The following is a 24,411-nucleotide window of genomic DNA, read 5'->3' on the forward strand; positions in this document are numbered from 1 at the left end:
CTTGTAAGGCGCAGAGGGAACAAACTAATCTTGAAACTGGCTCTTAATATCTCATTCAAACCAAAATTATTACTTCTTTTCATCAGCCCTCAGCAGACTCTGGTTTGCATTTGATCAGTCAAACCCCTCATCTTTTCCCTGTTCACCAGTCAAACAATTAGTATATAGGAAATAAAGGATGATAAATATTGACTTCCACTTTTGAAGCAAAGCAAAACAAAATGAAACAATAATGACCATATTGCACATTTTGAAATGTTTGATTTTCAGGGTTCTTTGAGTGAGTAAGACTGGCTGAGTTGATTTTAAACAAAGATGCCCAATTCATATTTGTATGTAATACACATGCCCTAGATTATTTTATATTAGGGCACCACAGAAAAAGTTGAGCAATGGATTGTAGTAAGGAATTAAACTCTTCAAAAAATAGCAAGGGTGAGGGAAGCATTCTCTAAATCATAAATAAAGCATAGCAAGACCTACAGTTAAAATAATTGATCGAATTAGTTTAGGGAAATGATCTCTTATTCAAAGTATAATATTCTATTGGAATATCCAATCTCCCAATTAATACATGATAGAAAATACATAAGAACTATGGAAATCAGACTTTTGGTGACCTCATCTAACCATCTATCATCATCTAAATCATGGCTAGTAATAAAGGAAAAGTCTTTGATAAGCATTCTTCAAATGGTATGTGCACCACCCAATATTTAGATAAATAAAAACCACTAGGAGTATTTAGGGAAATTGTATACTGTAGTGGAAAAGGGAACTAACAGGAAATTAGGAGATCTGCTCTCCTCTTTACTAGCCTTACATGCCTGGACAAGTGACTATATCTCTATTAGAGAAAATTAGAAAGAAGAAAAAGGCAAAACATTTTTTAAAAGTCCAAAATTGGCTCTACCTGGGCAAAAAAAAAATTTCTCCTATTAACTAAATTTGTTGCTTTACTGAGGATCCAATTCTTTATAACACATTTCAACTTCAAAATTCTACTATTTTTATAGAGATAAATGAATTACCTTTGGCACTAAATCCAACTTTCCAGGGCTTAACTTCTTGATATTGAAACTCAGAACTACTTGATTTCCAGAATAGGAGACTCCTCAGCTTTAGTCCTTTAGACTTTGTGTCCTTTCTTGATGGATTCTGGTACAAACTTCCATTAAGCATTAAAATAGTTTCCTCTGCTATCACTTGAAATCTAATTCATAGCCTCCTCTAGTACTGGATTCCATGACCCAAACTTTTTAATAACTCCTTCTCTGTAGATCTATCTTGCTCAGGTCGGTGTCTAAAGAAGTCCTATCTCCTGTCTTGTTCCACTAGTCTTCTGACACTTTTGACCACTTCCCTCATAATTTTACCAAATTCACATTCTCTCACAACTCCTATTTTAATATATTATTTCAATTTCAGAGTTTGAAGGAGTTTCAGAGGCCTACATATGGTCCAACTCATATATAACAATAATCCTTTCTCTACAATATTCCTGAGAAAGTGCCATTCATCCTTAGCTTGGTGACCTTTGAAAAGGAACCAACTTATCCCTGAGATATTCCATTCTACTTTGGACAGCTCTAATTTCCACTAAGTTTTTAAAGGCTAAATTTGACTTTGAAATTTGTACCCATTGCTCCTAGTTCTGCCCTTCTAGGACAAGCAAAATAAATGTTTACCTCCTTTTAGATGATTTCTCTAGTTCCACCAGACACTTATTCTTTATTCACAGTCCTTGCATTTTATTCTGTAATGTCACAGCCATTTTGAGCTATGACACATATCCTACCATGGAAGTATAATTACATATAATTATAATACATATAATTCTTAGACCAGGCTTTGTGGGAGTTAAAGCTATATCTTATTTAAATGTTGTTTCCTTCATATTTTCTGTGATCTTGCATTTCATTTCTTCCACTCTTCTGGGACCAAGACATTCTGATAGAAATCCTATGCATTTTGACATCAGGAAGGAAGGGCTGAGGCTAGTCAGAATCTTGTGATGAAGTGAAGAAGAGGAGCTGTCTTGGAATAACTTCTATATGGGCTGTGGCAGAGTTCAGGACACACTAACAATGAAACCCTCTGCTGGGAGAAACTGCTTTAATGGAACTAATTCAGAAAGAGGGAAGGGCAGATCCAACAAGCAGAGGAGGGAGTGTTATAAGTAAAAATTGATTTGGTGGCTTATTACCAGATTTATTTAACTTTTAATAATTAAGTTTTTATTGGTAAAGAGAGAGATTGATAGAGGTAGAGAAAGAAAGAGATCTTAGCCTTTCTAGATCTGATACTTCATTTAGCTGGCTCAGGCCACTCATTGACTGGTGAGATAAGGAGCCACTCAGAGAGCAAAGATAGCTTAGATAAGAATGGAACCAATGGGAGAGACTCCACTTCCCACCCATGCTCTTCAAACCCTGTCAGCTCCACCTCCCTTTCCTTGCCTTTCAACCTCATGAGATCTGGCCTTCCCTGGCAACATCATGCTGGTTCTGGACCATTGACAGTTGGGGCATGCGCACTGACACTGGCTGCACTGGGATACAGCATCAGGGCTAGACTCTGTGACACCTATCTCCCACTGTTGGGGTACTTGGGAACAAAGCTAGAATGGAGGTCCTCCAGATATTTTACTTCACACAGAAGGAAGCATTTTCTATGTGGCTGTCACAGACAGAACTAGGAATAATTGGTGCATTTAGGTTCAAGGGGAAAATCTTCCTAAAAGTTAGAACTGTCCACAAATAGAGTGGGTTCCAATGAATGGAAGTAAGTTCTTCAATCTCTGGAAATCTTCAGGAGAATACAAGATAATAACTTCAGGTTGTTCTTTATGACATTGATTCTCACACTTCATTTTAGACTAGCCTACATTTGAAGTAAAAATGTAGAAAGGTGAGCTTGATATCTGTTCCTGTAAATCTGTAGAATATATTATTAAGGGTACAATTTGTAAAATATTTTTAAATGATAGTGATGACCAAGTTTATTGAGGATAAGTCATACAAATTTAATCTTATCTTCTTTTTGACATGTATTATTTCATATGCTTGCCTCACTCCAGTTCCTACTTTCTGCCTCTTGTTCTGGGAACAGTAATCATATCAATACTACTATACTCAGAAAGCACATATCTATCAGTTTGCCCCAAGATTCTACTTCCAAGCACTGTGATTTCCCTGATTAAGACTAAAACTTATACTTATACTTATAAAAAGTTGAAGAGATTCAGTTCTTGGTTTAAAACCAGGGTGTAGAAATACTCTAGATAACTGAAGAAACTTCTTTACAATGTTCCAGAAATTCACCCAGTCTTCAGTGGAAGACTAGTCAACATTTCATGCTTGTGTTATTCCCCCCTATTCAAATATAAGCTCCCTTTTTTAAAAAATGAAAAGAAAAATGTAAGTTTCTTGAAGGTAGGTCTTTTTTATTTTTTTTCTATTTGTATCTCCACAGTTTAGCACAGTGATTGATTCATGATGTTTAATAAATGCTTTTCATTCATTCATCTATTTAGACACAATGGATTCTTTGTTCCTGAAGGTCTCTTAAGGACATGTTTGATGATCACCTGTAGGAAACGTTATAATGAAGACACTTTTTCTGGTTTGGATAGGGTTAGATGATTTCTGCAGTTCTTCCCAGCACAATGCAAGCACATCCTCCTTCCACTGTCTGGGATAATGTGGGAGGCTCACAGCAACTTGAAGGAACAGTTTGGGCACACAATCTCTAAAAGGTTCGCCAACACTGGTCTAGAGGGTGATTATTTCTGTGATCCCTAGGGACAATGCCTATGAGCATTAAAGTAACATTTGGAATGAAAGCCATGCTTTATTAAGCACACATGAATTCAAATTTATCCCAAATGAGTATGCTGAACATGGTTAGCCTGAAAAAATTAAAAAAAAAACCAATAAAGTAAAAAAAGTGGGAAACTGTGTTATACTCAATTATGCACATTATTTTTTATTTTAAAATCTCTATTGAATTAATTAGTTAGTAATAGCTGACATTCATATGGATTTTACCCACATTATTTTGTTTGAACCCCACAACTATGCATATGTAAACCCATGAGGTTTATAAACTTTATAGCCATTTAGGAGAGAAGGAAATTTCACTACCTAATAACAGCTGACATTTATACACATTTTACCCACAGTACCTTTTTAGAAACCGCAAAACAACTGATGATAATATAAACTTTTATCTCCATTAAACAGATTAAGAAATTGGTGTTGAGATAGGTTTAGCAGTTTATCTAAGATCATGTAGCTAGATAGTGTCAAAAGTGAGAGCTAAACTCAAGTTTTTCCAGGTTACAAAACTTCAACTTTTTATACTATAAAAAGAAGTCTTATAGAAATTAAGTTTAGACCAACACTCTATATTATATTCCACAATACATTCTAAATAGTTAAGTGACCTTAATATAAAGATTATATTATAACAAATTAAGAAGTGAAGCAGATTATATATGCCTCATGACAATGTGTAAATGTGTTCTTAACTATTCAAATGATAAATGCAATTAGATGAATAAATGCAAAAAGAGGAATAACTTTGATTACTCAGAGCTGAAAAGCTTCTGATCAGAAAAAAATTAAAGCACCCAGGCTACAAAGGGAAGTGGTTGCCTGGGGAAGAATATCTTTATATAAAATTTCTCTGGGAAGTGTTTGATATACAAGATAAATAAATTATATGTATATGCATATTGTGTAAAATATATTTAGATATGTAAATAATTTTATACAACTTGCAAGTATATATAAACATTTGTCCTACATGTCTATATGACTAATAGCCATTCTCTAGTAGAGAAATGGTCAAAGACCATAAACAGTTCTCAAAGGAAGAATTGTGAAGTATTCAAAGTCACATGAAAGAATGTTCAAGTCAGTTGATCAGTTGTGTTGATTTTTTTTCTGCTTTAAAAAACTATTTCTTATATAAGATGGCTCTCATAGAGGAGTGAAGAGAAGAATATTAAGAATAACAATGATGTAAAGAACAGAAGATAAAAATAAAAACTTAATTTTAAAAAATGTGAGTAAGTTATAAAGTACAAAACTGAATAGAGTTAAGCAGAATTTTCAGCACAATGTGACAAAACCCCAAAATTAACTTCTTATGTGGAAATATTTTGCAGAATAAGTGAATGGTGTGGAATTTTCCAGAAAGCTGCCAGCTTGAAGTCACTGAGAGCATACCTCCCAGTCTGCCTGGAAATAGTAGGTTCTAGGTTTAACAAAAGTTTAACAAACAAAGGTTCTAGGTTTAACAAAAAATTAACAAAAATAATAAAAACTAATATCTTCATGGTGCTTGTGATCTAGTTTAAGATACAGAACACATGAAGATTTAACAGCATTTTTAAAGCTGCTTATGTCAGATATGTTATCCTACAGACTAGAACTCTGGGGATCAAAACCATATCTTATTTCATATAACCCTCAAGACCTAACCCAGTGTTCTGTAAAAGTTAACTTCTTAAAAATTAGTCAAATGTATGTTAGAATGCCTACCCACCTTGAGGAACATTAATTCTCTCTTCTTTTTTTTTTTAAACCCTTACCTTCCCTCTTGGAGTCAATACTGTGTATTGGCTCCAAGGCAGAAGAGTGGTAAGGGCTAGGCAATGGGGGTCAAGTGACTTGCCCAGGGTCACACAGCTAGGAAGTGGCTGAGGCCGATTTGAACCTAGGACCTCCCATCTCTAGGCCTGGTTCTCAATCCACTGAGCTACCCAGCTGCCCCCAATTCTCTCTTCTAAGAGTGGTTATAGAATCTGTGTACAATGTCTAGGTGAGTCCCCACCCCATTACATTATAAAGGAATTGTGAGAAGATAGAAGGCACCCAGGAAAACAATAATCTGATTCTAAAACATAACATAGGTTTGCTATGTGTTTTAAACCATGAAAAAATTGTCAATTCAAGATGTTAATAGCATTTGGATCAAGTTTTTTAAATTCCATTCTTTCATTTTAGGTACTTTTATCATTATCATCATCATCATCATCATCATCATCATCACCATCACCATCATCATCATCATCATCATCATCATCATCATCATTTTTAGTTTAGAAGAATCTCAAAACTAAAGTCACCCATAGATTTTGCAAATTATGCTTTCATATAACACAGAAACTCATCCCTGCCAGCTTTGTTAAGTCAAAGAGCTCTTCAGGACATTCATATCTAATGAGTGAAGGGAGTGAGTTTCTTCCAACAGAATACTGAGGCCAACTAGCTCATCTTCATGGTGGAGGCAGGAGGCAGGAAAAGGAAGGCAGTCTATGAATACCTCTGGAGGAGGATTAGTCTCTTAAAACTCTGTGAATCCCACAGGCAAATATGGTATAGAAGAAAAAGTACTGGAGCCGGTACCGCAGTCTTATCTCAGCTTGGCCACTTGTCTTTGGTAGACTACCTCATGATTCTGGGCCTTAGTTTCATCCACTGTAAGAATGAGATGGTCATACTACATGTTTTCTAAAATTGCTTCCAGATCTAAAATTTTATCATCTTTTACCTTGAAGGCAATAAGGTACAAAATTGTGTTAAAGTGAAAACACAAACAAAATAAAACATTAGAAATTAAGAAAGTGAAAAAAATGATTCATTCTGCATTCAGAATTCATCACTTCTCTCTCTGGAGGTATATAGAATCTTTGATCATGGATCCCCTGAAATTATTTTGGATCATTGTCTTGATCAGAATAGCTAAGTATTTCACAGTTGATTACCCTTATATTATTGATGTTACTGTATACACTATTCTCCCAACTATGCTCACTTCAATTTGTATCAGTTCATATAAACCATCCCAGGTGATTCTGAAACCATCCTGCTCATCCTTTCTTATAGTACAATAGTATTCCATTATAGTCATTTACTACAACTTGTTCAGTCATTCCCCAGTTGATGGACATCCCCTCAATTTCTAATTCTTTGCCACCGTAAAAAGAGCTGCTATAAATATTTTTGTATAAATTCGTCCTTTTCTCTTTTATTTGTTCTCTTTGAGATACAGAACTAATAGTGGTATTGCTGGGTCAAATGATATACATTGTTTTATAGTTTTGGCATTGTTCCAAATTGTTCTCCATAATGGTTGGTCTAATTCATAATTCCACCAGCACTGAGTTAGTGTCTCAGCTTTTCCACATCCACTCCAGCATTTGTCATCTTGCTTTTGTGTGAAGTTAGCTCATCTGATATGTGTGAGGTGCTATCTCAGAGTTGTTTTAATTTGCATTTCTCTAATCAGTATTGATTCAGAGCATTTCTTCATGTTACTATTGATAACTCTGATTTCTTCTAAAAACTACCTGTATCTTTTGATCCTTTACCAATAGAGGTATGGCTCATACTTTCATAAATTTGAATCCATTCCCTCTGTATTAGAGAAATCAGGTCTTAATCAGAGAAAATGACTATATTTTTTTTCTCAAATTTTCATTTTCCTTCTAAATTTGGCTGAATTAATTGTGTTAGGCTTTTGCCTTTTAATTGCATATAATCAAAATTATCTATTTTACTTCCTGTAATCCTCTCTATCTTTTCTTTAGTCTGAAATTCTTCCCTTATTCATAGATATGATTGGTACATTTTTCAATACTTATGGTATTGACCTTAATGTTTAAACCATTTATCCATTTTGATCTTTTATATATATATATATATATATATATATATATATATATATATATATATATAGTCTGAGATATTGGTCTATGCTTAATTTCTGCCAAACAGCTTTCCAGTTTTCCTAGTAATTTTTGTCAAATGGTGACAATGGTGACTTCTTGACCCAAATGCTTGGATCTCTGGGTTAATTAAATACATTATTATGGTTATTTACTATTGTGTACCTAATCTAGTCCACTGATCCACTACTCTATTTCTTAGCCAGTACCATTATGTTTTTTTTTAACCTTTACTTTCCATCTTATCAATGCTGTGTATTAGCTCCAATGCAGAAAAGTGATAAGAGCTAAGCAATGGGGGTTAAGTGATTTGTGCAAGGTCTGAAATAACAATATTAATTTGGAGGGGTTTAGGATGGAAAACATATAGGGATTAACATATGAATATTTTACTTTTATTCAACAGAGAGGAGAGGTTTGGGAAAGGAGGAAGTGGGAGAAGGAAATCTTACAACTTAATCCCTTAGTTTAAAACTCCTAACTAATTATCCTATTTTATCTTATCCTGAACTTCTAAGGGCCAGTCCAACAGAAAGTGCAGAGATCTTACATATAGAGTATTCTGGCAATTAGAGACTAGAGTCCAGATGAGGAGTCCTAGATGGTCTAGAGAATGGTTGTAGCTCCCAATCTTTCCCTTGGTCCACCCAAGGGTAATTGAAACACTCCTATCTACTCTTGTCCAGAGGGCTGCTTGCAGGATGATCCAGAGATGTCTACAGGAGCCCAGATCAGCTTCTTTGTCATCTGTAAACCCCCAAGTGAGTCCAACAGTCTCCTCAACAGTTTGGAACTTTTCCCTTGCCAGCTCTGGGGATTCTCTGCCTGTCAATGATTCTTATGCACTAAGCATTACATTGCAACAGGTCACACAGTTAAGAAGTGCCTCAGGTAGGATTTGAACTCAGGACATCTAATCTCCAGATCTGGTTTTCTATCCACTGTGCCACCTAGCTGCCCCCTACTAGATTGTTTAGGACATGATAGCTGTTTCTAAGAGGTCTGAAGGCTTATACTTTTTCTTTTTGTTCCCAGGAGGCAGAACCAACAACTCTGGGTGGAAGTTTCAGAGAGACAAGTTTAGACTTGATGTCAGGAAAAAATTCCTAGCAATTAGAGCTATCCAAAAGTGGAATGGGTTATTTCAAAAAGTAGTTGGTGGGTGCCACTAGGTGACTCAGTGGATTGAGAGCTATGCCTAGAGATGGGGGTCTTGGGTTCAAATCTGGTCTCAGATACTTCCTAGCTGTGTGACCCTGGACAAGTTACTTAACCTCCATTGCCTGACCCTGTATTAATATACAGTATTGATTCTAAGACAGAAGGTAAAGATTTTTTTAAAGGTAATGGGCTCCTCTTCCTTAGAGATCTATCAAAAGAAGCTGGAGGACCACCTGTTGGACATATGGCATGGTGGACATGGGAGTCAGGAAATCCTGAATTCAAATCCTGCCTCAAATACTTACTAGTTCTATAGCCCTGAGATAGTCATTTAACTCTTGTCAGACCCAGTTTCTTCCCTGTAAAAAATGAAGATGATTATAGCACCCTCTGATAGGTTTGTTATAAGGGATCAAGTGAAATAAAATGCATAAAGCATTTTGCAAACCTTTAAGTATTATAAATATGTGAGTTAGGTATTCTTTTTGTGTATGGATTGGATTAGATGGACTCTGCGATTCCTTCCAACCCTAAACAGCATGATTCTGTAAACCTTGGAGAACTGTAATCTACACTCCCTGGAGATTTGTACTTTGAACACCTTGTCTAGCCATGAAAAGGGTGTATTCCATAATTTGGCAGCAGTTATTCCCTCTCACCTAGGGAGTAGGTCTACAGAAATGCCCAAAGAGAGCAAAGTCATGGCTTGGTGCTATTAACCAAAGTAACAAAGTTCATTGTAAATATACAGAAAGTTTTACATAAGTTACAACATTCTCAGATGTGGTAGAGTTACCAAAATTGAATAAAGAGGAACATAAGAAAATAATTCTGTGTTTGCCTCTTTAACAAACATCCTGTTTTATATTAATCATAAGATTGCTTCATGGAAGTTGACCATTTAACCTGCTTTGGGTTTGTGTCACTGTTTCTGATAAATTGCTGATCCAGAGGATGTTATAAAATATGAGTCAGAGACTTACTAGTTTTTTGGCTCTCCAAATACTATATAAAGAGCATCCTACTTGAAGAGTGAGAGAGCATCAAGAGGCAGGTAAAGAGGAGCTGAGACACAGCAGGGCAAGAATGAAGAGCCTTCTACCTCTGCTCCTCCTCTGCATCACAGCCTCACATGGCTTCCCTGCAGGTTTACAAACCAAAGAGCAAGATGCCAAAATCATCCAGGTAAATTTCAGCTTTTCATTGCAAGAGGTGGAAACTCACTGGGGGGGGGGGGGGGGGCTGTTTTCAAACAGATAGTGTAGTGGGCTTGGCCAATGGTGGCTTTCAATCAAAGAAGGGTCTCAGCAAAGTAAATTCTGCTCTGCTGATTCTCTTGGAGGAATGAAACAATCTGAGGTCTGATTCAAGGAATTCAAATTCTGACTTTAACACAGGTATGAAAAGTAAGGGAATTTCTCTTGCTGAAATGCTACATGTACAACTGCCAAATTATTCAAGTTTGGAGGGGATCAAGGAATTAAGATAATATTTGGAGAACTCATAATAAGGATCAGAAAAATCTAAACTTGCAAATAAAAGTGTTTTTCTATACTCCAAACTCTACCAATTCTTGTATAAATATCTTATCAAACCAAACGTTTCTTAAGAAAAATCTAGGAAATGTCTCATATTTAATGTTTTAAGGTATTTTTATTTTTCTTCAGAAATATCTTGAGAAATTCTATGACCTGAAAATTGATGAAGTGAAAAATCCGAAGAACAAAAACAGCAACCCAGTCACTGAAAAACTCAAGGAAATGCAGGAATTCTTTGGGTTGAAAGTTACTGGGAAGCCAGATGCTGAAACTCTAAAGATAATGAAAATGCCTAGATGTGGAGTCCCTGATGTGTTTTCATTTGCCATCACTGAAGGAAATCCTAAGTGGGACAAGAATAACCTTACTTACAGGTAGTGATCTTTGAACATGAAGATGAAAATTGTTTTAAAAAAGTATCATAATGGAAAATGGCTATTGATGCTGGGGTTACATATGTATCTCTCTGTTCATTTCTTTTTAATTTTTAGCATTGAAAACTACACACCGGATTTAGCCCGGGAGGATGTGGATGATGCCTTCAGGAAAGCATTTAAAGTCTGGAGTGATGTCTCCCCCTTAACATTCACTAAGATATCAAAGGGTGAAGCAGACATAAAGATCTCTTTTAATTATAGAGGTAATGAAGGGGTCTTTCAACTTAGTAATGCTTATTTTTTTTGTTGTATTTTGTTTTGTTTTTGCCTAGCCTGAGCAATGAGGAAGACTTGGAAGACTTGAATTAAATCTTCTTTTTTTTCTTTCAGATCATTATGATAATTCTCCCTTTGATGGTCCCAATGGAATCCTTGCTCATGCCTTCCAACCAGGTCCAGGAATTGGAGGTGATGCTCATTTTGATGAAGAAGAAAGGTGGACAAAAGACCACAAGAGTAAGTCAGACAAATTTGTATCTCCTCTTTTCCCTACATCTCACCTCAGTGTTAGTTGATTAGGTCAAAAGAATACAACAAAATAGACATTTTTCCACGAGATTCTGTAAATCTAAGAATGATTTAATATATTATACATGGATACTATTTTGTTCCTATTAGCAATAGCAATAATAATGATAATGATGACAGAAGAAAGGGGAATAAACATTAAATGCTTTTTTTGCCAAGCACTGTGCTATATGCTATACAAATGTCATTTCATTTAATCTCCACAGCAACGTGGTTAATAGATGTGATAGATTATAAAATTTAAAAAGGACTGACATTTATGTAATAAATTCTAGTTCACAAAGTGTCTTATAAAATTATTTCATTTGATCTTCATATATTATCTAGAGGGCTGCAAGTCTCCATTTTAAAAATATCTACCATAATCAACTCCTAAAATCTTTTCCTTTTCTAAGCACTGTAATTTAGATTGTATCCACCTTATTTTATGGAGGACACAAATTCAGAGGTGACTTAATTGCCAATGGAAAATAGCAGAAATGGGCCTTTAGTCAGGTTCCCTGATTCCATATCTTATCTCTTTACTACTTTGCTCCACAACCATTCTGTGCTTCCTCTAGAGTTCCCTAACTCAGCAGTTCCACTTTCCCCAAAGGACCCATGCTTAAAATCTCAGTCCAGTTTGCATTTTCAAGAATATGTCAAGAAGGGGGAAGCTGGGTGGCTCAGTGGATTGAGAGTCAGGCCCAAAGATGGGAGGTCCTAGGTTCAAATCTGGCCTCACACACTTCCCAGCTTTGTGACCCTGGACAAGTCACTTAACGCCTATTGCTTAGCCCTTACTACTCTTCTCCCTTAGAACCAATACACAGTATTTATTCTAAGACAGAAAGAAAGGGCTTAAAAAAAAAAAGAATACATCAAGAATCACACTTTTCTTTATTTATCAAGAAAATAATGTTTTTCTCCTTGGGCAGTTATAGTACTAACTGATCCATGGTGAGGTTTACAGATAGGTCAGTGTGTGATTCTGCAAATCACACTAATGTGCTACTTTCTGATAGGACTTATACAATGAGGATAACATATCATTCCTTTAGGGGGACTTTATCCCTTTCAATAGAGTTAATAAATGCATTTTCTACTCCTTTAGAAGAACCGTATGACTTTTGTAAAGTTTCTGATCATGTCTCAGAAGCACTTTGTCATAGTATACAGTGTTACATGAAATCAGAAGGATTCTGATGCTTAATGGTTATGAAACCAAAGCCAAATCAGTGTATCTAAGCCTTTTTCCTCACATATGCCATGGAGCTCAAAGTATCAGCATTACACAGTTCTTGTGAAATACTACCTGTGAAGTGCTTTATACATTTTTAAACATTATATAACTATCAGTTATTATTACACCTAAAAGAGCTATATATTTCTTCTTATTCTTGTGTAGCTTGATGTAGTTTTATGTCCTGCCAGGAAGAATGCGTTTTTTTCCAGTGTCTTACAAATGTTTTGATTGTTTTAGATTACAACTTGTACCATGTTGCTGCTCATGAATTTGGTCATTCTCTGGGTCTTGCCCATTCCTCTGATATTGGTGCCTTGATGTACCCCACCTATGGTTTCAATGACCTCGATAATATTCAGCTTTCTCAAGATGACATTGATGGCATTCAAGCCATCTATGGTAAGTAGAAAGGTGCTTTATCTCACTCACATATATATATATATATATATATATATATATATATATATATACTGTTATAAGGAAGAGAGGATTTGAGCATATGAGCTGGGTCTGCAGGGAGATGGGGATTCAGAGAAAAGATTCTAGAATGTGGGGGGGAAAGTGTGAGACAGTTAACTGAGGTTGGAGCTGTGTCTTTCTCTGGTTTGACCAGGAGGGAATGGCTGCTTTCCCTTGGTGGCTGTTTCTACCTTATCTTTTCCATTCTACCTGCTTACCTGCTGGCTTGTCATCTACTGAACTTCCTGGTGTGACCTGGAACCATTTGGGCCATCTGTCTGTAAGATTAGGTCTGGGATCCATCTGGATCCCAGACCTCTCCTGGGGCCCTGTCCTGCCAAACTGCCAAACCCCACTACCTCTATTACCCTCAAAACAGGGTCTGAGATCTTAGACAGATAGGTAAGGATCAGTGTAGTTCAAATCTGTGAAGACTCCTGGTGACAGGACATTTAGATCTGGAGGGATTTAGGTAGTTGACATTAGCTTAGAATTATCCAAATCCCCTTTTCACCTTGCTTGTCATAATAAATCCAACCTACATTCCTGTTATATAGTGGTCTGTGTTTGTTACCTCAGGACAGGCTCTGCCTGGACTGGACCTGTTCCCAAAACAGTTATCCTTCTGATACTGACCTATAATTAAACATCTAATCCCATCTCCAAAACCACCCTCCATTACAATACACAGACAAATACACACAAACAGCTCATGTTCACTTTTATAAAGGTTTACCACAGACAATCAATGGCCACATATTTCAAGAAGCTTTTATATTGAATGTGTTTTCATATCATTCAATGTTCCAAGGCAGCATTAAGTCTTTTGTTGTCTTTTAGGTCCCTCCAATAATCCTGTCCAGCCAACAGGATCAACAACACCAAAAGCCTGTGATAAGAAGCTGACCTTTGATGCTATCACCACAGTCCGGGGAGAAAAAATATTTTTCAAAGACAGGTAAAAACCATCTATGGTCTTTCCTTTAGATCTTTGTTTCTTTATTATTATTGCTAATTATCTTTAAATTATTAGTAAAAACTGTGGATACCTTGCATTCTCTTGGCATAGTCTACTTTTCAAATTGATTTCAATAACATTATTCTCTTTAAGTTTAAGTAACCCTCAATGGTATTTGAAGAGATATTGTTATTCTGTTTTTCATAGTTGAAGAAAGTAAAGGAGAGAATAGTGAAGTGACATGCCCAAAGTCACCTTAGAGTTCTTTGGTGGCTGAGCAAGTCAGATCTGACTCTAGGTATGACAACATGGTGAGAAATTTAGATTAAACCCTTATTTTATAGATGAATAAACTGAATCCCAGAGAGATTAAATGACTTATCCAAATTCATGTAATTCACAAGGGCAGGGAAGTATAGGAAATCTATACTCAGGTACTTATAGTATGTCTTGTAGCAATATTGTTTTCTAGCCATATTGCACAGCAAAAAATTATTTCTTTCTCTTCTCCTCCCCCCTCTCTTTGTCTCTGTCTGTGTGTGTCTCTCTGTCTCTCTCTCCCTGTCTCTCTCTCCCTGTCTCTCTCTCTGTCTCTCTCTCTGTGTCTCTGTCTCTGTCTGTCTTTCTGTTTCTCTCTCTCTCTCTCTCTCTCTCCCTCTTTCTCTCCCTCTCTCTCTCTCTCTCACTCCCCCCCCTCTCTCTCCCTCTACCACTCTACTTCCTCTCTCTCTTCTCTTCTCTCTCCCTCCAGATTTTCTTAGAGTCCTTTGTTAGGATCTCTCTAATATTCCTATCACATACTGCTTGTATTATATTTATTAGTATAAATGCTGATTCTAACTAGCCCAGGGGACTAGAACACCTTTGGAGTCAGATCCTACACTATTTTTTATCTTTATATCCCCAGCTCCTAGCTTAAAGCCATGCACTCAATAAACATTTAATATCTGTTTAACAGTCATGATGATAATAATAATAGCTAGCATTTGCTTAACACTTTAAGGTTTACAAAGTGCTTCAAGTGAATTATCTCATTTGGTATATCATTTGACCTATGAGGCAGGTGCTATTGCTAGGACTTTTTTTCTAGATGAGAAAACCAAAACTTGAGACAAGTTATTATTCGCTCAGAGTAACAGAGCTAGTAATTGTCTGAAGTGGAATTTGGACTCAACTTGTCTGATTTCAAGTCCTACATTATCCACTGTACCACCAAAGCTGTCTTAATCACAGAACTTGGAATTTAGAACCAAAAGGAATGTTGGGAAATTATCTAATCTTATCCCCTCATTTTTACTATAAATGAGGAAAGTAAGTCTCCCAAAGATTGAATTAAGATTTATCTAAAGTCACAGAATAAAAAGCAAATCCAAAATTTGAAAGCAGAACCTCTGAATTCAAATCTAGAGCTATTGCGTCAAAATATCTTAAACTTCTTTCCATGTTATAGTTGATTATTAAAGAGACAAGTGAATATGAACCTGATGGATTGAGACTTACTTAAAACTAACCTTGACTCTTTTTTAACCCTTATTTACTGTCTCAAAATCAGTTCAAAGTATTGGTTCCAAGACAGCAGAGAAGTAAATGCTAGGCAATTAGAGTTAAGTGACTTGCCCAGGGTCACACAGCTAGGAAATATCTGAGGTCATATTTAAATCCAGGACCTCTAGCGTCCTGGTTTCTACCTATCAAATGAGCCAACTAGCTGCCCTTATTTTTTTTTATTATGGAAAAAAAGTCTTTCAATAGGTCATTTAAATCTTTCTGTTATTGAAATGTTTCTGCAAGGAAAAACAGCTCCCAATGAATCAAATCACCAAATGATAGAGTTAGAAAAGACATGATGCCATCTAACAGTTTATAGACGGGAAAACTTAGGTCTAGAGATTTGAATTTCCTAAGGTCTCATAGAACATTTATATTAGACCTCGTACTAGAACCAGAGAGTTTTACTCTTGGGCAAGTGCCTTTTCCATTTTGCCATTGTCTAAGACCTTGGATTTTAATTAGTTCTTTTAAAAAATAAATGCTTGCTTTGTGTAGAAAAGAAATGCCACCTGTAGTTTGGTGAATATTTTAGCTTTTCACCTAATCTTATTTATGTAGGGCTTCTCATCTAGCACTTGTAGGTTTTAAAGCTTGAAGACATGAAATAGGTCAGGTTTTGTTGTTGTTTAGTTGTTTTTCAATTTTGTCTGAGTATGCATGACCTCACTTAGGGTTGTCTTGACAAAGATACTGGAGTGATTTGCCATTTTCCTTTCCAGAAATTTCATAGATGAGTAATTGGGGACAGTTTGCTTAAAATAAAAAAGAACAGAGGAAAGGACAAAAGGAGGATGATAGCAAGGCAGGAAGATAATTCCCTGAATCTGTTCTATGGTGGTAGTAAGGTGTAGACTGATCTAACCAAGACCCTCAAATATTATGATAGAGATATTATTTCATCCCATAACCCACTGCTAGTATTATGGCTTCACATTGTAAAGAGTAAAATTTAGGGAATATATGGGGAGACTGAGGCAGGTAGAAATTAGTTTCTCTCTGCAAGGAGTATTATATTTTTTAGAGGTTTATTAAGGATTAAAGAAAATACAGGATAAGAAAACACGTGTCCAGGCCACAGAGAGGCCTAGACACAACCTCACTTACATTATGGAAAGAGCCACATCTACCCCAAACAGAAGTCCAAGAGACCCCTCAAAAGCCTTTGAATCAGCTTAAATACCTTCTCCATCTCGGCCCAGGTGAGATTACAAGGCATTCTGGGAAAGTGGAGCAAAGGCTCGTGGGGATTGTAGTCCTGTATTTGAGTCCATTTTTTACAACATAATCTATTACCATTGGGAAGGGTAAAAAAGGAAGGTAAGAAATTAAAGAACACCCACTCATTTTTTCTTCAGAAATTTATCAACAAATTAGGTTCTTTGTATTATAACAGAAAATGTCAAATCATATACAGGATTGAGATAACTGGGTATCTGTTTGTGATTGCTTACAATCAGATTTGATTTTCTCACCTCTCTCCAAATCAGGTTCTATCTCCGTAAGACTCCCTATATTCCTGAAGCAGAAGTCAATTTAATTTCTCTGTTCTGGCCAAACCTCCCAGGTGGGATTGAAGCTGCTCATGAAGTTACAGAAAAGGACATAGTCAGGTTTTTCAAAGGTGATTTTTCAGATTTTCCCCTCAATCCTTCTGTGTGATAGAATTCTCAGTAATTTAGGCCAAGGAAGGTGGGTGGTCTAGGTTTTTTCTTCCTTGGGGTTTCCTCCAAAGATATAATCCAGACTACCAGAATCATCCAGAGTTGAGGTGTTTGTGACTCATCCTTACTAAATGGTGACATGTGTAGCTTCTCTGTTTTTGTCATGTAGTTGTGAAATGCTATTCTCTTTGCTGAAAAACATACCAAACCATGACGGGAGAACTAGGGCAAAAAAAATCTGGAGACTGGAGTCAAATCAACAGGACATGGTACAGAAAGATGTAGACTATCTCATCCCTTAATGATAGCTCTTATGCTGCCAGTATCCCACTAATTAGCACACAACCAGAAAATAAACAGCTGCAAATTGGATAGGACCAATGATTTGTTTCTCTCTGACTCAACCGGAGTCATATGCCTAGCCCCAGGCTATGGTGAGGTGCCAAACACTGGAATACGAGTAGCTGTTCATATATTTGGCATATATAGAAAAAGATAAGATGTTTGATTTTATCTTATGGTTGCAATGTTAAGGAGGAGCTCAGCTTATATAGAAAAGAGACTGTGGAACGAGTCTAACTATTAGTCTGTGTGTATATGCTGGATTTTGTATTGTTTAATTGCCATACTTTGGTAATAAGAATGGGAGTTTCTGCATTTCAAAACATCAATGGCTATATCCTGACTTTACAAAGCAAGGTTTGCTATCATAACCCATTCATATTGCCTCTATTATTTTCTAGTTTTTTATTTAATTTAATTTTAATGGAAATTTTTTATTTAATTAATTTAGAATATTTTCCATGGTTACATGATTTATGTTTTTTTTTCCCTCTCCTCCCCCATATCCAACATGCCATATTGTCTCTATTATTTCTAGGTTAGGTCAGGTACGTGAGTTTGTGAGTGAACAAGTTTTCATGAACTAGAGCATGATGCTAATTTGTTCTTGGGTATAAGACATCCACCCTCAGCAAACCCTTGGAGTTGGCAGGTAGATCAAGGGACTGATATAGCTTACCTAGACTTAGTCAAAGTATCTGATCAAAGTCTCATAACTTTGTGGCTAAAATGGAGAGATATAGCTGGCTGACTGTATTGTTGAGTGGATTTGGAACTGTTTGAATCATTAGACTCAGAGAGTTGTCCTTAATAGTTTTATATGTAGGTACCCAGAGAGAAGTCAATCCTCATACAAGGGAAATGTGAGTAACAATTAGAGAGATCCCTAAATGTGGAATTAGCTGCTTCATAGACTTCCTTTCAAATGGAATTCTCAATCAAAAGATTGGAGGGCCACTTGTGATAAAGAAAGGATTTTTAATTAGATGTCCATTGAACTAGATGCCCTCCAAAGTATCATACCTTGGAGATTCTATGATTCTCTAATGTACATACCCTTTATAAAACTAATCTCAAAACCTCCTGCTTTTGGAGGTAAAAACTGAGACATGGTAGATAAACCTCACCTAATTTGTCTAACATTAGGCAAAATAATCTCATGAGGGTAATTAGTTTCAAAGGAACAATGCTGTGAATGAATATTTGACCAAATGACAGGCTTTATATAGTTGGTTGTTTTTTCCCCTTATTTCCCCCTATATTAATAGTTTTGACTATTAACAATGTTATTATTAAATGTTGGTAGAGGAAGTGTTTTTTTAGGGGCATACTTGTATTTATTACTCATTTGAGCTGAGGGAAAACCTTCTCATAGAAGATTCTTGGTTCACAGACAGCAAGTTTTGGGTTGCTTTGGGGACGAATGTGTTGCCGGGTTATCCCAAGGACATCTATACAACTTTCGGTTTTCCTAAAACTGTGAAGAAAATTGATGCTTCCGTTTCTGAGGAATACACTGGAAAAACCTACTTCTTTGTAGGAAACAATTACTGGAGGTAAGAATCCACATTTGGAAATCATAAGGAGTCAGCTCAATCTTAGATTTGAAAGAGATGCCTACTTATTCTTATCAACCTAAGATTCATAAATTAATTTATGTGACAAATATTAAATTTCTGTTGTCTTCAGAGCACTGTTCTATGGGCTGGGGGGAATAAAAAGCTTAAATAAAATATGGCTTCTGCTATCACAGAACTTAGTTTTGAATCTATATTACACTAATAAAGATCATTATATTATATAATATTACAGTTTGGCAATATAAAAGAGGTGTGAAAAAAGTGCCCTGGGAGGGGGAAGCTCATTCTGCCCAGGATGAATCAAGGAAGGCTTCCTGTAGAAGGTAGTGTTTAAATTGGACATTTTAAAGTAGATAGGTATTCAACAGGAAATGTAAACATTCCCAGTATAAGAAGAAGGAGACATTTGTTCATTGAGCAGAGTACATTCTGGAGCAGAGAGTATGTGGAAATGCTTAATGTACAAAGCTGTCAAGAAGAACAGGTCCAGATTATAGAAAGTCTTAAATTGTAGACAAAAGTATTTTTGATTTAATATGCTGAAAATAACTATTAAGGATTTTGAAATAAAAGCATGATATGACAGAAACCATGTATAACATCTTTCAGTGAATGAATGGATTATTGGGGGGGGGGGGGGAAGTAGCCACTCCAACACTTACATACCCATCAAGTGCTATTCTAAGCTTGATCAGTTAACAGCAGCCAGATGTTTATCCTGACTAAATTCTAGGATATGATTGAGACTATGGAATGATAAGACTCTTGGGAGTAGGGACTCTCATTTTCTGCTTTTATATTCTTAGCACCTGACACAGTGCTCATCCCACAGTAGGAACTTAATAAATGAAAGACTTGCTAAAAAAAAAAGTCATAGAATTTTTAAGCTGAAAGGCATTTTAGAGATCCCATAGTCCAACCTCCTGATTTTATAGCTAAAATAACATACCCAGAAATACAGGATTATTTTTTCCAAGTTCATAAAGGGAGTTAATAAGACCTGGGAACAGAACCCAGGATTTGTCCTGAGTGTTCTCACCTATTTATTCTTAACCTTTCTCTTTAGAGACCATGATGAATGTAATTAATGTCCTAGAGACATTGAAGATAAAGGTCCCTTGTTTTCCATGGCGTTTCATTTAAGCACTGTGGAACCTCCCTAGGGACTTAAGTTCATAGAATCCTACTAGGATTAGTGCTAGAAGGGGTCTGAGAAATCTAAATGTAGGTCAACTACTTCTTTTGGAGTATAACATATTCAGCAACATTTTTTTATAGTGTGTATATGATAACCATATATGTGTATATGTATATGGTGATCACCACCATAAAGGTCATTATTAGGCCATTTCATTTGTTGGTTGGATTTATCTTCTCATATTTATATAATTATCATTTTTCCTGATCAGATATGATGAGAGGAGGAGATCTATGGATGCAGGTTATCCAAAACTGATCATAGATGACTTTCCTGGAATTGGGAGCAAAATTGATGCTGTTGTTAATGACAGTGGTAAGTGGAAAGCAATTTAAAAAAAATTTTCCCAAGCTAGGAAATATTGATTCCTTAATTTTGTTGTTACTAATAACAAATTGATTCTTCCCTTGCTAAAAAAAGGACAGAAAAACTTTAGTAACAGAGTTTTTTGTTTTCATAGAACATAGTGTTAGAATTAAAAGGAACCTTAAGAACCACCTAATCAAGTCCCTTCATATTACATATTGGGAAACTGGTGCCTAGTCAGGCCAAAATGACATAGATAGAGAACACAATGGTACTAGATGGCTTTTTTCTACTCCTTGTTGATAAGTAGTTCAGATTGAAAACCAAAATTTATTTGCTAAATGTATCTTTCCATTTCTAGGCTTCTTCTATTTCTTCATTGGAACAAGACAGTATAAATTTGACCTCCAAGCCAAGAGAGTTGTAGCTATCTTGAAGAGCAACAGCTGGTTTAACTGTGGAGACTACTGAACAAGATTAAAAGATACTTTGTAAGCAGTATGAAGATGTTTTCTAAAAGAGCCATATTTCTTCAGTATTCATTACTTTTGTTTTGTTTTGTTTTAATGAGCCTGGAAAACTGGGACAGAGTGACTTGCTTTTTGTACTTGGGAGACTGTTGGTAGGGGGAGGGTAGTATGGAGGTCCTTAGAATCCTTAGAATTGTTAAATGTCTTGTGTATTCTTAGTATCATTTATATTTTAATTTGCAAATCCATTATGTCCTGGTGACTGAAATAATATAAAGAACTCATTGAAATATCAAGATTTCATTCCTGGATATTAGAATTAAAAGCTCATACTTTGGTCACAAAAGAGAATAAGATAGCCCATATGAACAATTGATTGATTTCAATTATTAGTATCAGAAAAACAGTTCTAATAATAGTAGGTCTTGAGTTACTAGTGTTGTCTCTGTAACAACAGATAGCACCTTCAGTTGTTTCTAAAAATAAAGGATTTTATATTTGGAACAAAATAAAATTCACTTCCCCTGTTTAATAAGCATTCAAAGTTCCTTGAGGGTAGATACTATTTTTTTTTTATCAAAGATGCACCTAGCAGTGTATTTCACATAGTAGATGACCAATAAATGTTTTATTAATTGAAATAAATGTTTGTGGTATTTTTTAAAGTAAACCTGCTTGTTCTGTACTTACTTTATAGAATTGCCATGGTGTATAACCCTAAAAGTTAAGATTGTATAAACCCTGGAACTTTCATATCCATAAGAAATGAGGTTACCTTGTTTTCTCAAGGATAACATTAAAACAGTGACTATACTTTATCTTCCCTGTGCTTACCTCTTGATGCAGACAGAGCGGCAACAGAGACATAAACAAACACAAATATAATCCCTCCTTTCCCTTGGGCAGGATACACAGTGTGGCAGTGAGTATAAGAAGTAAATGGTAATTCCATTCACATAGAGTCATATTGATGAACCTATTGCCTGTGTGCCAAAGTGTGCCAAAGGGGGCTGCTCCCTCCCCCGCTCCATGTGCACCTGAGGACATTTCTCACATCACCTACCCCTCTGCCCAGCAACCCAATGGGACTGCTTCCTCCTTCCTCTCTCTGGGGTAAGACAGAGGACTCACAAACAGTGTGAGGGTTACAGTTTGGGCACTTGGTCTCTAAAATGTTCACCATCACTGATATAGAGGATTCCCATGTGGGAAAACTTTTTTAACAATGCAGGTTGGCATTTTCTTGTCTTAGAGAGTTGCCTAGTGGCACTGAGAGACTAGAAAACTTGTCCAAAGTCACTTGTCACTATGCATGTAAGGTAGGATTTGAATCCAGATATTCTTGGCTTCAAGGACAATTCTTTATCTCTCACTTAAGCAGATACACATAAAATACCAGCCAATGGCAGTGGAAAGAATCTGGCATTTTGACTCATCCAACCCAAATTCAAACCTGGCTCTGTCATTCATGAATTTTATCTCTATGGCAATCTGTTCTCTTATCTGTAAAATGTAAATTTAAAATTATTTTAAATGTAAATTTAAAATTATTTTTATGAATAAAAATGTGAATGAACTCATAAATAAACTGGAGGAGGACAGCTGAATGGATTGAAAAACAAAATCCAATGATTTACAAGAAACACATTTAAAAAAGAAACATTCACACAAAGTTAAAATAAAAGGCTGGTGCAAAATCTATTATGTAACAGTTGAAATAAAAAAGGGAGGGTTAATAGTCATGTCATCATACAAAGCAACAATAAAAAGATATCTAATTTAAGGAAACAAATGGGGAAACTACTGGGGTATTAATATCAATATTTAGCATACCATAAAAAACCATATGTCATGAACATATACCTGCCTGTTATCAATAAAACCCCTCAAAAATTGCAAGCAATTCCATTTAACATACTTACAAAATATATTAAATATTTAAGAATTGACCTACCAAGGCACACGCAAGAATTATGTGAATACAACTATAAAATATGATTTATGGGCATAAAGACAGACTTAAATATTAATTACTAATGAGAAAGCTGAGCCAGTACAATAAAAGTCACAGTACTACACAAATTAATATGTTTACTCAGTGTCATACCAATCTTTCAAAGTATTATCTATGGGCTAGAAAAGAAATCAATTTAAAGGAAGAAAATGTCAAGAATCTCAAGGAAATAAATAATGAAGAAAAGTGGCAAAAAGGACTAAGTATACTAAATCTCAAACTGTGATACAAAACAATCATCATCAAAAAATGTATGCCTGGTTAAGAAATAAAGAGGTGATGAGTAGAATACATTCAGTTCCCAATATAGAGATGAAAATAAACACAGTAGATGTGTTTGATGAAACCAAAGACCATAAGGAAGGAGTTTTAACAGAGTACTTGGCACTTGGAGTAAGATGTTGGAGTAATTCACTCTTTGACCTGCTGGGAAAACTGAAAAATGGCATGGCAGAAAATATATATATGCAAACAGATAACCTCCAAATATACAAACAATAGTCATGGTGACATAATTTTTTTAAATATATGAATAAAAAATAAATAGCCTTTCAGATGTACAGATAAAATAGTCTAACACCAAACACAGGACAGAAAAGATAATGAAAGATAAAATGTAAAATATAGTTGCATAAGATGAAGGTTTTGCACAAACAAAGGCAATGTTGCTAATATTATAAAGGAAGACAGAGGAAAATCATTGCAATAAATCTTTCTGATAAAAACCTCATTTTCAAAATATTTAAACAACTGATTCAAATTTGTAGAGTAAGAACCATCCCCCAATTCACAAGCAGTCAGTTTTCTAAGGAAGAAATCCAAATTTTCAACAATCATATGAAAAAATGTTCCATATCACTAGTAACTAAAGAAATGCAAATTAAAGCAACTCTGAAGTTTCATCTCATATCTATCAAATTTGGAAAAGTCAACAAAAATGAAAAATAAAAAATGTTGGAAAAGTTACAAAAAAAAATAGGCTCTACTGTCCAATATTGATACAACTGAAATTGGTCCATTCTATGGGGGAAATGGATCTATTGTTACAAGTTACTAAACTGTATGTTCTCTTTGACTGAATAACATACTAGATCCACACCCCAAAGAGATAACAGAAAAAAAGATCCAGATGCATTAAAATATAAATGATTTTCATTTTGGTGGCAAAGAACTGGAAGCTAAGATAGGGCCACTAAATGAAAAAAGTCTGAACAAATTGTGGTAGATGGATATAATGGAATTCAT

General features: G+C 35.5%; 1 protein-coding gene across 1 annotated transcript; it reads left to right on the plus strand.

Moving 5' to 3' along the window:
* The first annotated feature begins 9,923 nt into the window (after positions 1-9,923).
* On the plus strand, positions 9,924-21,797 carry LOC100012472 (interstitial collagenase). Its single transcript, XM_001366747.5, has 10 exons — positions 9,924-10,084; positions 10,567-10,811; positions 10,929-11,077; positions 11,205-11,330; positions 12,865-13,026; positions 13,927-14,044; positions 17,083-17,216; positions 18,992-19,154; positions 20,588-20,691; positions 21,044-21,797. Exons 1-10 carry the CDS (start codon positions 9,986-9,988, stop codon positions 21,151-21,153), a joined length of 1,410 nt encoding a protein of 469 aa, XP_001366784.1. The 5' UTR covers positions 9,924-9,985; the 3' UTR covers positions 21,154-21,797.
* Positions 21,798-24,411: the final 2,614 nt, after the last annotated feature.

The sequence above is a fragment of the Monodelphis domestica genome, chromosome 4 (assembly GCF_027887165.1).
Source record: "Monodelphis domestica isolate mMonDom1 chromosome 4, mMonDom1.pri, whole genome shotgun sequence".
NCBI classification, from domain to species: domain Eukaryota; kingdom Metazoa; phylum Chordata; class Mammalia; order Didelphimorphia; family Didelphidae; genus Monodelphis; species Monodelphis domestica.

Bases quoted from the DNA above. Each gene is read 5' to 3' on its own strand.
- LOC100012472 (XM_001366747.5), top strand. From the start codon at position 9,986: ATGAAGAGCCTTCTACCTCTGCTCCTCCTCTGCATCACAGCCTCACAT. The intron at 11,078-11,204 runs GTAATGAAGGGG...TTTTTCTTTCAG, and splicing joins GATCTCTTTTAATTATAGAG to ATCATTATGATAATTCTCCC. The intron at 13,027-13,926 runs GTAAGTAGAAAG...GTTGTCTTTTAG, and splicing joins TGGCATTCAAGCCATCTATG to GTCCCTCCAATAATCCTGTC.